This window comes from Sminthopsis crassicaudata, chromosome 1 (assembly GCF_048593235.1).
Source record: "Sminthopsis crassicaudata isolate SCR6 chromosome 1, ASM4859323v1, whole genome shotgun sequence".
Classification (NCBI taxonomy): Eukaryota; Metazoa; Chordata; class Mammalia; order Dasyuromorphia; family Dasyuridae; genus Sminthopsis; species Sminthopsis crassicaudata.
In genome coordinates this window covers 44,506,741-44,520,847 of record NC_133617.1, presented here as the reverse complement: position 1 = coordinate 44,520,847, position 14,107 = coordinate 44,506,741, and the positions used below count along the sequence as shown (strand labels likewise).

General features: G+C 40.2%; 1 protein-coding gene across 3 annotated transcripts in view; it reads left to right on the top strand.

The window, feature by feature from the left end:
* The window catches only part of GALNT9 (polypeptide N-acetylgalactosaminyltransferase 9), a 282,033-nt gene that overhangs the window by 131,310 nt on the left and 136,616 nt on the right, over nt 1-14,107 (top strand). For 2 of the 3 annotated variants that reach the window (XM_074299933.1, XM_074299944.1), the window contains 2 exons: nt 3,665-3,831; nt 5,672-5,846. In XM_074299933.1, coding sequence (XP_074156034.1) covers nt 3,665-3,831; nt 5,672-5,846 — 342 coding nt within the window. The remainder of the gene's footprint in view (nt 1-3,664; nt 3,832-5,671; nt 5,847-14,107) is intronic. The other variant, XM_074299953.1, reaches the window with a different exon arrangement.

Below are 14,107 nucleotides of genomic sequence, written 5' to 3'. Positions count from 1 at the left end.
CCAAGCTTTAAGAAACTCCCAGTAAGGAAAATTTTCTATCCAATTCAGTGCCTTATCTGCAACTTCTTTGTAAACTGAAAGATCAAGGGACTTGCCCAGAGTCACATAGCTGACAGAGAGACAGAACACAAACCCAAGTCTCCCAAATCTCTATTTGCCAGGCCACACTGCCCTTCTATAAAAACAAGAAGGAAGAAAACAAACATTTACTAAATGCCCACCACATGGCACAGTATTGAGCACTTTACAAAAAATTATCTTATTTGATCTTCATAACAGCACAGGAAGGTAAGTGCTATTAGAATCTCCATTTTACAGTTAAAGATACTGAGGCAGACAGAGATTGTTATTTTCCCAGAGTAGCACAGCTAATAAGTATCTAGGGCTGAATTCAAAGGCAAATCCTTCTACTACAGGGAAAGGGAAGGGGATAAATATTTATCCAGTACCTAGCACATAGCAGGGAATATGCTAAGTGATTGGCTAGTGCTCTAGCCACTGAGTCATCTAGCTGACTGAAATGGAAATAATCACAATTAAGTCTAGTGCCCACCTTACTGAGTGTTGAGATGATAAAATGAGTTAATGTGTGTATTTTCTTAAGTTTCAAAGCATTACTTAAATATTAATCATTTAGTCTTTGATCCTCTCTCTCCTTTCTCTCTGTCTCTCTCTCTGTCTCTCTCTCTGTCTCTCTGTCTCTCTCTCTCTCTCTCTCTCTCTCTCTCTCTCTCTCTCTCTCTCTGTCACTCTCTGTCTCTGTCTCTTTCTGTCTCTCTCTATCTCTAAGTTTCTCCTTCCTCTTTCTCTCTCAATCTGTGTGTGTGTCTCTGTCTCTCTCTATACATCTCTGTCTCTGCCTCTTTGTCTCACTCTGTCTCTCTGTCTGTATCTCTTTCTGTCTGTATTTCTGTGTGTGTGTGTGTGTGTGTGTGTGTGTGTGTGTGTGTTTCTCTTCTTCTCTCTCTCTCTTTTGGTCTGTCTCTCTTTATGCGTGTCTCTTTCTGTGTATGTCTCTGTCTCATTTTCTTTCTTTCTCCTCTCATCTAGAACAATGATCTCATTGGTATGAGGAACTCCTAATTTGGAAGCTGACTTCACTGATGGGGAAGAAGGGAGGGAGGGAGGAAGGGAGAGAGAGAATCAGAGAGAGAGACACACAGATACAGAGACATGAAGAGAAAGACAAAAGAGAGTCTTGGTTACCTAAGGCACTAGAGGTTAGGGGTCTAAGAGTTTAGAAGCTAATGGTCAGTCAATATGCATTTGCATCCAGGCCCTGTAAATGAAAATGCAAAAAATGAGATAGTCTTTGCTTTCAAGGAGCTTCCATTCTGTTACTATTATTACAGTGGTCAAACAAGTGGAAAGTTTCCAAGGCAGGAATAATGCACCAGTTCTTCTTGACACCAAGATTGGCTCTCTCTCTACCACTCCACCATGACTCCTTTACCTAAGGTCATTATCCAAATGCCCTAAAGTCCCACCAGACTGAACAAGTTAGTCCTCAATTTGCCTTATGGTGTCCTGACCCCATGTTTCTATTCATTATACCTGTAACCGCCTCCTTTCCCTCTAGCTCTCCATTTCCTCCCAATCCTTCAAAATTTGGATAAAATCTTGGCTCTTTCATGAATTTTCCAGATCACTTTAGTGTACAATGACAAGAAATAAAAGAGTATGGCTAAATGACTTCTTCAATCTAACAACTCTAGGCCTATAACCCTTTATTTTGTCACTCCTCAGAACTCTAGCATTCTACTAGTTACACTAGTAACTCTAGTTACTCATCTGCACCATTCATAGGATAGAGTCTTGCTTGAAACTAAGAGTTCATCAGCATAAGGAACTCTCAGGAGAGGAAACCCTTTCTCTACCAAGTTGCCTAGACCAAATGTGTCAAAGCTACTTGAATCCAGATCTTGGTAGCCCTAACACCACATCTCTCTATCTACTCTATCACACTGGCTCTCATTGATTTTACCCTACCTTATAAAATCTTTTGTGTTATTTAAGTACAATTGCAGGAGAATGTAAGCTCCCCAAAGGCAGGATCTACTTTCATTCAATGAAATGCCTATTATGTATAAAGACTGGAACCTTAGATAGAAATAAAAGTCTCAATCTTCTAGGATCTCACTTTCTACTAGGGGGAACAAATTGTCTACAGATGACCAAATATTAACTATTTACAAAAGTAAATATAAAGATTTTCAAGAAGGAGGAAATGTTTGTCATCAGAAGTGATCACCCTTTGTGACTCAAAGCAAGTCACTAAAGTTCTCTGGATCTTAGTTTCCTCATTTGTAAAATATGGAGATTGGACCAGCACCTCTCCTAGCTCAAAGTCTATGATCCTATGGTCCTTGCTATTTTATCTCAGCACATAGAATAGCACTAGGCATTTTGGGGGAAAGAAAAAAGGGTGTCCTGGATAAAGTACATCTGTAATACCCCCTTGATGATTTATTGGCTTAGGGGTTTGGGACACTCAGATAACTTGCCTAGGGTCCCTTAAGTCTAGTGCCTGGTATAAAACAGGCACTTAATAAATATTTATTGATTGGTGTATATTATGTAGGTGTTCCTGAGTTCTTGAAGTCTGTGCAAGTAGATGAAGCATTCTGGGAGGTCTTCCCAAGATAGAATGACTTCCAAGGCTGTAATTCTGGCATGGAAGGATCAACTTACCCAAGGTTGTAAATACTCATTACCTAGTTGCCTCAGAAAGACTAATTTTCTACTCCCAAACAACTTTCCAAGTCTGTCCCTTCAGTCATAGAAGAGTTTCCATCTGTGTCAGATTATTGAAGTAGTAGCAAGTTTCCTGGGGACAGGGACCCAGCAGTAAAACAATTCTTCCTTCCTTCTCCTCATATCTCCCCAGTACTTAGGATGGAGCCAAGTTTTTGTTCCATTATTTCATTCATGTCTGACTTTTAGGTTTTCTTAGCAAAGATACTGAAGTATTTTGCCATTTCTTTCTCCAACACATTTTACAGATGAGGAAACTGAGGCAAATGGGCTTAAGTGACTTGTCCAGGGTCACATAGACTATAAGTGTCAGAGGCCATATCCAAACTCAGGAAGATGAGTCTTCCTGACGCCAGGTCCACTAGGCATTCTACCCACTGAACTAGCCAAGAGTAATGATCATTGTGGATGCCATTCAGACGAATAGGAAGGGGTGTGAAGAAACCATACACACTCAAATGCTATATAAATAATAAGAGAATGGATACATGAAAAAGAGATTTGAATTTGGAGTTTCAGGGTCTGGGTTCAAATGCTGACTACTATTTGCTACCTTTGTGACTTTGGTGAAATTATTACTCTTTCCAAAGGATTTGGAGTTTCAGGGTCTGGATTCAAACCCTGCCTCTATTACTTGCTACCTGTGTGACTTTAGTGAAGCTATTATTCTTTCCAAAGTTTCATTTAAACTCTTTGTGAAATGAAGGAGTTGTATTAGATTTTGTCTAAGGTTCTTTCCAGCTTTATGCCTCTGATTTCCCAGACATGCAGGCTGTGTGATTTTGGACCATTCATTTAAACTTTCTGAGCCTCAGTTGCCTCCTCTGTAAAATGATGGGGTTACTCTAGGATGATCTCTCTAAATCTATGATCCTTTTATCTCCTCCCCTCCCCACCTTGTCTTCTTTAGGTGCAAACACATGATGTATTCTGAGGACCTGCCCCAGATCTCTGTGGTCTTCATTTTTGTCAATGAAGCTCTATCGGTGATCCTTCGTTCAGTTCACAGTGTTGTCAACCATACCCCATCTCACCTGCTCAAAGAGATCATCCTGGTGGATGACAACAGTGATAATGGTGAGCCTGGGGACGGCAAGCAGTGGGCTTTTGGCTTTCTTTCTCATGGTTGTACAGTCCTACGGTGTGAAGGTCACATTATAAATCCCTAGGACTTTTCCCACTCAGATACCACTGGGTTCAGGCCAAGAGGAAAGTCTCAAAAATGGGTGGAGGCATCCCAGGTCTTCACTATGGCTCTCCACAGGCTCGGCTGGGCTCCTCTTCATTGTTCATCTCAGTAACTTGAGCTGTCCTTCATCTGGGGCACATTAGAAGAGGCAGCTAAACAGAGCATTCCTTGATGTTAGATAAATGCAAAAACTGTCTTCCAAATGTGAAAAAAAGCACTGGACTGGAATGAGGTTCTTGTGCTAGTTTTGCCAAAACTGTGGGGCTTTTCCTGAGCTTCATTTCTTTATCTATAAAATGAAAATATTGGGCAAAAAGGCTCCTAAATGGCACTGGATTTGGAATACGAGGTCTGGATTTGGAATATGAAGTCTGGATCAGGTAGAAATGTTTGTTAAATTGAATTAAGTTCAAGTTTCAGCTATGATACTTGCAAGCTGTTTGACTTCAAGTTAATCACCAGTCTTTTATCTGAGTTTCCTCATCTATAAAACCAGAATGGTTGGTCTAAATGACCAAGAAGATGATATCTTGCCCTAAATCCTACAATCTTTCCAACTTAAAAACCTCTTTGAGTTAAATACCCAATCTCAAACGGACAGCACTAGTATCCCTTCCAAATTTTAACTCTGTGAGATCTTGAATCTCTGTGCGTTTAACAAGCCTTTATCAAAGGGCCCAAACAGTACTGAGTCCTTGCTTCTCTACACTGGGGAGGAGATAGGAGGCTCAGAAGACATTATTCGTGCCTTTGGGTATCTCATCTTCCATTTAGAAAAGATAGATTAGACATTTATGAAATGATGCTACTATGAATCCAAGCCATATGTGCCATTTATATTAAGGCTATGTGACCTCAGACAAACCATTTAATGTGTACTATTATTACCCATGTGCACAAAGGCTGTGGGAATTCATGTCAGAGACATTCATTACTGTCTCCTCAGGATTATATATATATTATTAGCTGGACACTATTCTTAATAAGCTTAAGTTGATGCTTGAAGCATGTCGAAGTTAAATGACTTACAGTCACACAGCTAGTAGCTGTAAGAGGTAGGATTTGAACTCAGAGCTTTTGGAAAAGCCTAGAAGACTATTATCTATTAAATTCTAGATGTTATCATTGTACAAACTGAAGATGAGAATGTTGAAGGGATGGAGAATAAGGGAGAGTTCCTAGTAAACTTAAGGACTGGATCTGGGATTTTACTGTTTTAGAAACTTCCAAGTGAGGACATTCTTTCTGCCCATGCAGATTGTCACCTTCTCTACAAATTAATGTCTTACAGAATTGCCTAGACAGAGGTTAAGTGAGTTGCTCAGAGTCACACAGACAACCTGTATCATAGATGAGGCTTGAACTCAGGTCTTGCTGGTTTTCAGGTCTCTTATCTGCTATGCAGTGCTATTTCCTTTAATAATGTTAGGGGCAAGGATAATCCAGGAAGGCTTCTAGGGGAAAGTGACAAGTCAGTCATGCTCTACCAGACTCTGTGCTGTGAACATAACAAAGACTTAAGCAATCCTTGTAATGTTGCATTGTATTAAATGAAAAACAAAACAAAAAAAGGGTTGCATCATACTATAATACACCATGTTGTATCGTATGATATTGCACTGGCTTGGATTTCATTGCCTCATTCTTCCACTGACACAGCTGTTCAGAAGGGATTTACTATCTCCAACTTCCTTAACTTAGAGCTCCGTTGATCTGCTCTTTTTACAGTGGAGCTGAAATTTAATCTGGACCAGTATGTAAATAAGAGGTACCCAGGGCTGGTGAAAATAGTCCGCAATACCAAGAGGGAAGGGCTCATCCGAGCTCGGATCCAGGGCTGGAAAGCAGCAACCTCTCCGATTGTGGGTTTCTTTGATGCTCATGTGGAATTCAACACTGGCTGGTAAGCTTTCACAATGGGAACCAAAGATTTCTAAATATACTGCCCTTCTCCTGGAGGATAACATGGCCTTGCATGCATCATCGTATTTGTAGGCCATTTCTGTAGTCCAACAGATTCACAAATAAAATTGTCTCACAGCAGGGAAGCAGAAGAGCTCAAGGGATGGAGTTCTCTATAGACCTGCTCAGGCACTGCAGCTGCTGAGACTTGCCTGTGTATCTCTAGGTATTGTACTTTGGGTGCAAGCAATTTATAGTTTCCTGAGCTGCTAAGAATTATATCCTGTTCCTCTCATCCAGATTAGTGGAAGCACAGAGAAACACTGGGAGAGGAAATTATTCTGAGTCCTTTTCTCAAAGTGGAGGGTTCCTTGGATTGTAGCCACACTTATCTGCAGGACATTTGTTCTTTCTCTCAAGGAAACCTTAGTTAGGGGACTTTTGTTTGATTCTCTTCCCCTTCCCCCTGCCCAGGTATGCTTGGAAAGAAGTTAGATTCTGTTATCAGATTTTTGCATTTCTAATGGAAAAAAAAAAACAGAATAAAGATGAAGTCATTATTCAGGGCTGCAGAATTCACAGTGTATGAGGCTAGGTTCCTAGATGAGGCATTAAGTATTTCTTCCATTTTAATAATTGAAGGAGAAAAAAGAAAATTCAGAAAAAGAAAAGGGATATAAATAGAAATGGAAAAGGAAAAGAAAGTAAAAAAGAGAAAAGGGGGAAGGAAAAGAACAAAAGAAAATGAGAAAAAGAGAAACTATAGAAAATAAGGAGAAAAAAGAGGAAGAGCAAGGGATGGGAGGAAAAAAGGGAAAAGGAAAAGAATGATGAAAAAGGAAAGGAGAATGAGAAGGAAAGAAAGAGGAGGAAAATATGGAAGAGGATTAGTAAGAAGGAATGGGAAAATAGAGAAAAAGGAAAGGATGAGAAAAAAAGGATTAAAAGGGGGAAAAGAATGAGAAAAAGGGAAAGGAGGAAGAAGAAAAAAGAAGGAGATGGGAAAGGAGGCTGCAGAGGATGAGGGAGAAAAGAATGGAGAGAAAAAAAGAGGAGAGAAAGAAAGAGAAGGAGAGAGAGGAGAAAAGAGAAATGGAGGAAGAAGAAAAAGAAAAGAAGGGTTGGAAAGGAGTCTATAGAGGAAGAGAAGAATGGAAAGAGGAAAAGGAAGAGGAAAGAGAAATAGAAAAGAAGAAAAGGAAGAGGAAAAGGAAGAAAAGGAGGAGGAGAAAAAAGAAAAAGAATATGGGAGAGAGGGAAGAAAAAGGAGAATTGTGATTCTGTTATTTGGTCAACTTCTGGCAGCTAAAAACATGTGAAAAAAATATATATGTTTTACCCTGTTCGAGGAGTTTGGGTCCAAAGTGAATTGCCCCCCCACACACACACACACACACACTGGCCCAATAAATGCTGAGTGCCGGGTCCTCTGGATTCCAGAACTGATGAGCACAGAGTGCTTTGCTCAGGAGCATTTGCCAATAACTCCCCCGACCTAGGCTCTGGGAGCTGAGGTTTCTTTTATTTTTACTTACAAAAGCATCTGGTCTTTTGCCAGAGAGGTCAAACACAAAATAAAAGGTTATGTTCTCCCAATGTAGTTGGGATTTGGTCCAGAGTTTTCTGAAAAGGTCCTGATTGGAGGCTCATCTTTCTGTTCTGTGTTTTAAACCCAACCTAGTCCAAATCGGATATTCTGCAAATTCAGGGTCTTTGCCCCAGTCATTGCGTTTATTTAAGTCCTCTTTTGCAGGCAGTTTTCCCAGCCCTGATGCTTGTAATGGCCAGAACCTCAGTCCTTTTCCCCCACCCCACTACATTTCCCTTGCCCTGCTCTTCAGTCCCAGAATGCTCATCCTCTCCCAAGCCTCACAATCCAGCGATGGCAGGTGGCATCCAGACCCAGTGCAGTTAATCTTCCATGTCAAAATGCAATTTTTAAAAATGTGTAATTTTAATTTTCGCGACTGAGAAGCTGTTTTTATCCACCAGCAAACAGACCCCTTATCCTGAAGCTGCAGCACACGAGGCTCCAGATTCATTAGTCGCCTGGCATTTACACGAAGCTTTTTAGTCTCTGAAGCACTTTACAAACATTAATTAATTAATCCTCCCTCACATTGCTTCAAGGCAGGTAAATAACATGCAGCTACTTTATAGAAAGCGGACTGAAACAGAGATTCACCAAGACACTTTCAGGGACCAGAATGGCATCACACAATCTGGGTAAACTTTATTTTTTTTAGCAAAGTTCAAACAAGGTTAGCCCCCCTGAATTTCATACCATGAGACAGAAGTCATTATTCGGCACAATTTAAGCACAATTTTTCTGGACAGAGGTTAAATGTTGGATGCAAGAGCAGCATGAAGTCATAGAAACAGCATTAACTAAATGCTGGCACATCTAGGTTCAAATCCCACTGCTAGTAGTTACTAGTGGCTAGTCACTTAATTTCCCTGAGCCTCAGTTGCCTTTTTAAAAAATGGGTATGATAATAACATAAAATATTATTCTGTGAAATAGACCTAGATTGGTAGGCAGGAAACAATTTGTGAGATGATTTAAATGCTAAGCTAAATAGTTGGCATTTTATTTTTGAGGACATGAGGAAATCTCTGAAGTTTCTTTATATAGGGGAATAACATTTAATCAGGGCAGCTAGGTGGTGCGGTGGATGGAGTACGTAATATAGAATCAAGAAATCTTGAGTTCAAATTTGGCATCAGATACTTACTAGTTATGTGACCCTGGGCAAGTCACCTTAGTTTCCTCATCTGTAAAATGAGCTGGAGAAGAAAATGGAAAACCCTCCAGTGTCTTTGCCAAGAAAACATCAAATGATATCGCAAAGAGTTGGACAGGACTGAAATGAATGAGCAATAATACATTGGATCAAATAAGAAATGATATGAAAGTACTTTGAAAACTGAAAGAAAAAAATCCTTTTAAATCATGCAATCTCAGGTTCCCAGATGTACTAGCATCCCTGAGGCAGGCCAGAGCCGAGGCTGGGTAACTTATCAGTTTGACAAAATGTCACATAAACATAATATCTACATATTTGACAGAATTTTCTAGCTGTTAGCAGCTGTTCGCACCATGTAAGCATGTCCTTATCCTGGTGCCCTGCTCTGTCCCTGGGGATCTTACCCCAGATTGAGACATCTCTGCTATGTCGTGCAGAGACCGTGAAATTGTCTTCCTGGTTACCAAGCTGGAGATGGGAACCTTGCTTGGCAAACTCCAGTCAAATTACAGAAGAAGGAACAGAATTGAAGTTGTGAGTTCTGAGGTCAAATTATTTCTCGCTATTTAATACATGGGCAATCTTGGCAGAGCATTCGCTTCTCTGGGTCTGTTTCCTTTTTTGTAGAATGAAGGGTTTAGACTAAACAGTCTCTGTGGTCATTTCTTGCTCTTATTGCCTGGTATGCCTTCCCTCCTACAGGAGTTCAGACCCTTTAGAAATGAGCCATGGATGCCCATCAGTTGGGGAATGGCTGAATAACTTGTGGTTTATGAATGTAATGGAATATTATTGTTCTGTAAGAAATGACCAGCAGGATGATTTCAGAGAGGCCTGGAGAGACTGACAGGAACTGATGCTGAGTGAAGTGAACAGAATCAGAAGAATATTGAATACAGTAACAGCAACATTGTGTGATGATCCACTGTGACGGACTTGGTTCTTTTCAACGATGAGGTGATTCAGGCCAATTCCAATAGACTTGGGATGACAGACATCTGCATCCAGAGAGAGAACTATGGAGACTGAATGTGGATCACAGCACAGTATTTTCACCTTTTTGTTTGTTTTTTTTCTCTCTCGTGTCTTTTTTTCATCTGATTTTTCTTGCACAAGATAACAAATATAGAAATGTATTTAAAAGGATAGCACACATTGAACCTAAAAGAAATGAGCTATGGTATGCGAAGGCTGAGCTTTTGGAAGGATTCACAAAGTGTGATGTCTCTAGGGACATAGCCTAGCTCTTTGTCCATTCTGCAGGCAGGGAAGTCTGTATACCTTTCCACAAATCTGCAGGAGGGATGCCATCTGGAATCAGCAATGTTCCTGCTCACCTCCTGATACAGGAAGAGCAAATGGTTCTTGGGGCCATCCGCTTAATCACTCACTCTTCTCTGAGAGTCCCCAGAAAGGAGGCACAAGCCACATCAGAAAGGGAGACAAGATAGAACATCAGACCCAGAGATAAAATTCCTTCATATCAAGCATCAGCATCCAGCAATATTGGGATAAGACTTAGCACCCTGATACTTACTATCTGTCCATCTTTCTGGTTCTTTTGTGATGGGGATTCTCCTTCCACTGCAGGAAAGAGCTCTGGAATCTGGGTAATTGTTTCCTTCCCTTGTTTTTGGCTTTTTTAGAGACTGAGTAGTAAATTCTCTAAAATGGGTTCATAAAATATGTAGTTTTTACTTCATGACATTGTACTAAGGATCAAGGGATTTGCATGTTGAAAACTTTAAAGTGCTATGTAAATATCAATTATTTTTATTCCCAGACATATGAGGAAGAGTTTACGAGTAGGTGCCTTAATTCCCCCTCTATTCTGTTCCCATCTCTAGGACATGAGGTACAAATGTAGCCTCCCCTTGAAGGAAGCTCTCTGAAGGAAAGGAAGGTTCACTTTTGTCTTTGGATCCCTAAAGCTTTTAATAAATGTCTATTGCTGTATGGATCCTTAGGGATCAATCTTGCAGAGCATTTTATCATGGTCCAGAATTTCCTTTTCCTGTGAATGTTTTATCATGGTATAGAATTTCCTTTCTTATAAGAGCTTTATTGTGGTCCAGAATGTCCTTCCCTATGGGTCCCTGAAGCACCTCAGGGTGGGGGAGGAGCTTCAATCAGACCAAGTCAAAGGCATCTCAGTCAGAATGACCTATGCAGTGAATGACCTATGCAGGGTCAGTCAAGGGAATAATATGGCTGACTCAAAGAGAAAAAAAATGTCATCTGCTTCACCTAGATGCCCTCAGCTAAAATGAAAGTGGTAAAGTACAAGGGAGCCATACAGGATGAAGGGGAGAGGTTAAACATCCTCTGGGAAAGGGAAGCAAAGTAGGGTTATTTGACTACCTGAGAGTGACTTTAACCCAGAGTCTGAAATCTATATCCCTCCTCTCCCCCAGGGCAGCCTTTATTCAGCACCAGGACCATCCCCATGCCAACCAGGGCACACTGTACTCCTGGGATCTGGCCAACAGGGAAAGGATGGGAGAAAAAAGGCCATTATGGAAATCACAGGTGTAGAAGGTGGTTGTTAATCTTTCCTGAACAGTGGCAGGGTGGCGAATTCTATGACCATTTCTCAGAATGAGACTTTTAAATACAGGAAATAGAATTCTTACGATTACAAAGGAAACTGATTGTATTGAGATATGGTTATCAAGATATTTTTAAAAAGAATTTCACAGGTCCTAGTTTAAAAAGTCCTAATCTGGATCAACTCTCATTTTACACATCTTCCTGTTCCTATTACTTCAAGTCAACAAGCATTCATAAAGCATCTACTATGTGCAGGTACTGAACTAAATGCTTAAATGTCTATCCTCCTGACCATCTAACCTAGGAGCCATCCCAGATTCCTCATTATCTCTCAGCCCCAGAGCCAATCTGTTGCCAAGGCCTGTCATACATAATCATATTAATAGATAGTTGTTTACATAGTGCTTTGCAAAAAGCTTTGCAAGTATTTATCTTTGATACTTACAAGCATCCTGGGAGGTAAATGCTAAATGTTTTATATTTGAGGAAACTGAGGTAGACAAAGATTAATTGACTTGAACAGGAAAAATTGATTGCTTGATGTCTGTCATATCAAATATTGGTTCACCTTGGGCTAACTTTTTATCTCTTTCTCTGAAGATGGGGGAGTGGGTTTGGGGAGCATTATCTTTCCTCTGAAACAAAATTCTCCTTATTTTCAGTGTGCTCATTAAATACTTATTGAATGAATGAATAAGTGAATGAATAAATGGATAGATGAATAGATCAGGCTCTGTCAGAAGTCAAAGGGATGAACTTGCTGATTTCTCTGAATCCCTCCAAGTCTCAAGGATTTTGATTCTTTTGTTTTTCACTTTTCATCACAATCAGGGGCCAAATCCCCCTTCACTCTAATCAGAGAAGAAGCAAAAAGATAATAGAATCTATCTTTGCTCAGATAATAACTGGAGAGGATGTATCAAATCTTAGTTTAAAGCTGGAAAGAAACTTAGAATTCATCAAGTCCAATCTTGTCATTTTAACAGAAGAGGAAACTGAGGAATGAGGGGGTTATCTGGCTTGCCAAATGTCACACAGCTAATAATTTTTTAACACTAAATTTGAACTCAGGCTTTATTTTACCCAAATCCAAACCCATTACACACACTCTCTCTACAGTGAGGATTAAAATTATCTCACCTACCACAAAGGAGATGAAGCAAAACCCTGAGCCAATGGCACTTTATTAATGGGTTCATGGTTTCCTGTAAGGAAATGGACCTCAGAGCTTCCTCATGATCTGAATTGTCTTCCTTCAGGGTCCTATTTTTATAGGGTTAGATATCCAGTCATTCAAGAACAACTGTACCAAAAATAGAATAATTCCATTGACTGACATGTGATGCATAAGCTAAAATAAGCAAAATAATATGTTGGCAGGGTCACAAGTTGGCTGAAACAAGAAATATCACATAAGATGGACAGCCTTCTCCTTAGATTGGATAGAAAGGGCACAAGTATCACAGTCAGTGAACTAAATGATCATAAAATGTTCACCTCCTTCTATTGGACAAGAAATTGGTTTGAACATACTTTCCATGTAGTTTTTCATTTCTGCCATTCTGAGTTGGGTCACCGTGACAAGGAAAAACATGGGTAGAGAGTCTTTAGATAACTTCTATGACTGAATGAGTGAACTTAGCATCTGTAGCTCAATAACTCTGGGGCCTTATATATAGAACTTTGATATGATTCTATCAAATTCACTAATACTGATTGGAATAGAGTAGGGGACCAAATGAATTATTTCTCACACTACTAAGACAAAAATCAAAATTGTCTTTGCCCTCACAGAACTTTTGTTCTATAGGGAGAACAGCATAGAATGTATATACCAATATAATACAGAAAGGAAAATTTTTAATAGATTTTTTTTGTTTAATTTCTTGGAGAGACACTAAAAACTGGGTGTCAGATCAGGAAAGATCTCATGTAGGGTATACACTAGAATTGAATCTCTAAAGAAGCCTGGAGTTCTAAGGGGTGGAGATAAAGAGAATGGAGTTGAGTCTGGGGAAAAGGTTGTATAGGTTTCTTCCTTCTCCTGGAGCCCCATCCCTGCATCCTCAGCCACAATATCCTCTCTGGGTGAGCAGGGGCTGTGATCCGTAAAAAAAATGTCAGAGCAGCTCATGGAAACATACTATGACTCCAATGATGATAGAGTGTGGGAGAGAGTAGCAGAGGAAGGAGGATTGCTGTGAGTGATTGGGCACTGAGAGAGGCCATTAAGTTAGAGAAGTGTCCTTAAATAGCTCTGAAGCCACTAAGTAAGTGTCTGTCACTGAAACAACCCATCAGGGTCATCCCTCTTCTAAAACATAGGGCAGACTCAAGTGACTTTTTTGCCAAAGCTAGATGGTGCTCCCACTGCCCCATTCTCCCCTCTCCTCTTCAGTTCTTTTTCTCACTTTCCTTTTATTCTCTCATGCTTCATACCCTGTCTCATTTCTCTTCTCCCTCTGTTCCTTTCTTCTACCACTTCCTTTCATCCCTTTTCTTTCTTCCTTCTCCTGCACAGAGTCACATTATCTCAGAGTTGAGCTCAGGGACCAACCTGCCTGAACATGAATCTCTTCTACAATTCCTCAGCAATAGTCCATCCAACTTCTGCTTAAAAACTTCCAGTCTTGGGGACCTCACTAACTCTCAAGACAATTTAGTCTGCTTTGGGGTAGCTTTCACTATCAAGACAATTTTTACTATATACCCAACTTAAATTTGTTCCTATATCTTCCAGACATTATTACCATTTCTTCCCTCTAGAGTCGAACAGAATGTGTTTAATCTCTCTCCAATATAACAGAACTTCAGATAAATAATAAGAAATAATATTACATAATAGAGAAGAAGAAGGAGGAAGAGGAGGAGGAGGAGGAGGAGGAGGAGGAGGAGGAGGAGGAGGAGGAGGAGGAGGAGGAGGAGGAGGAGGAGGAGGAGATAATAGAAAGCTAGGTGACACAGT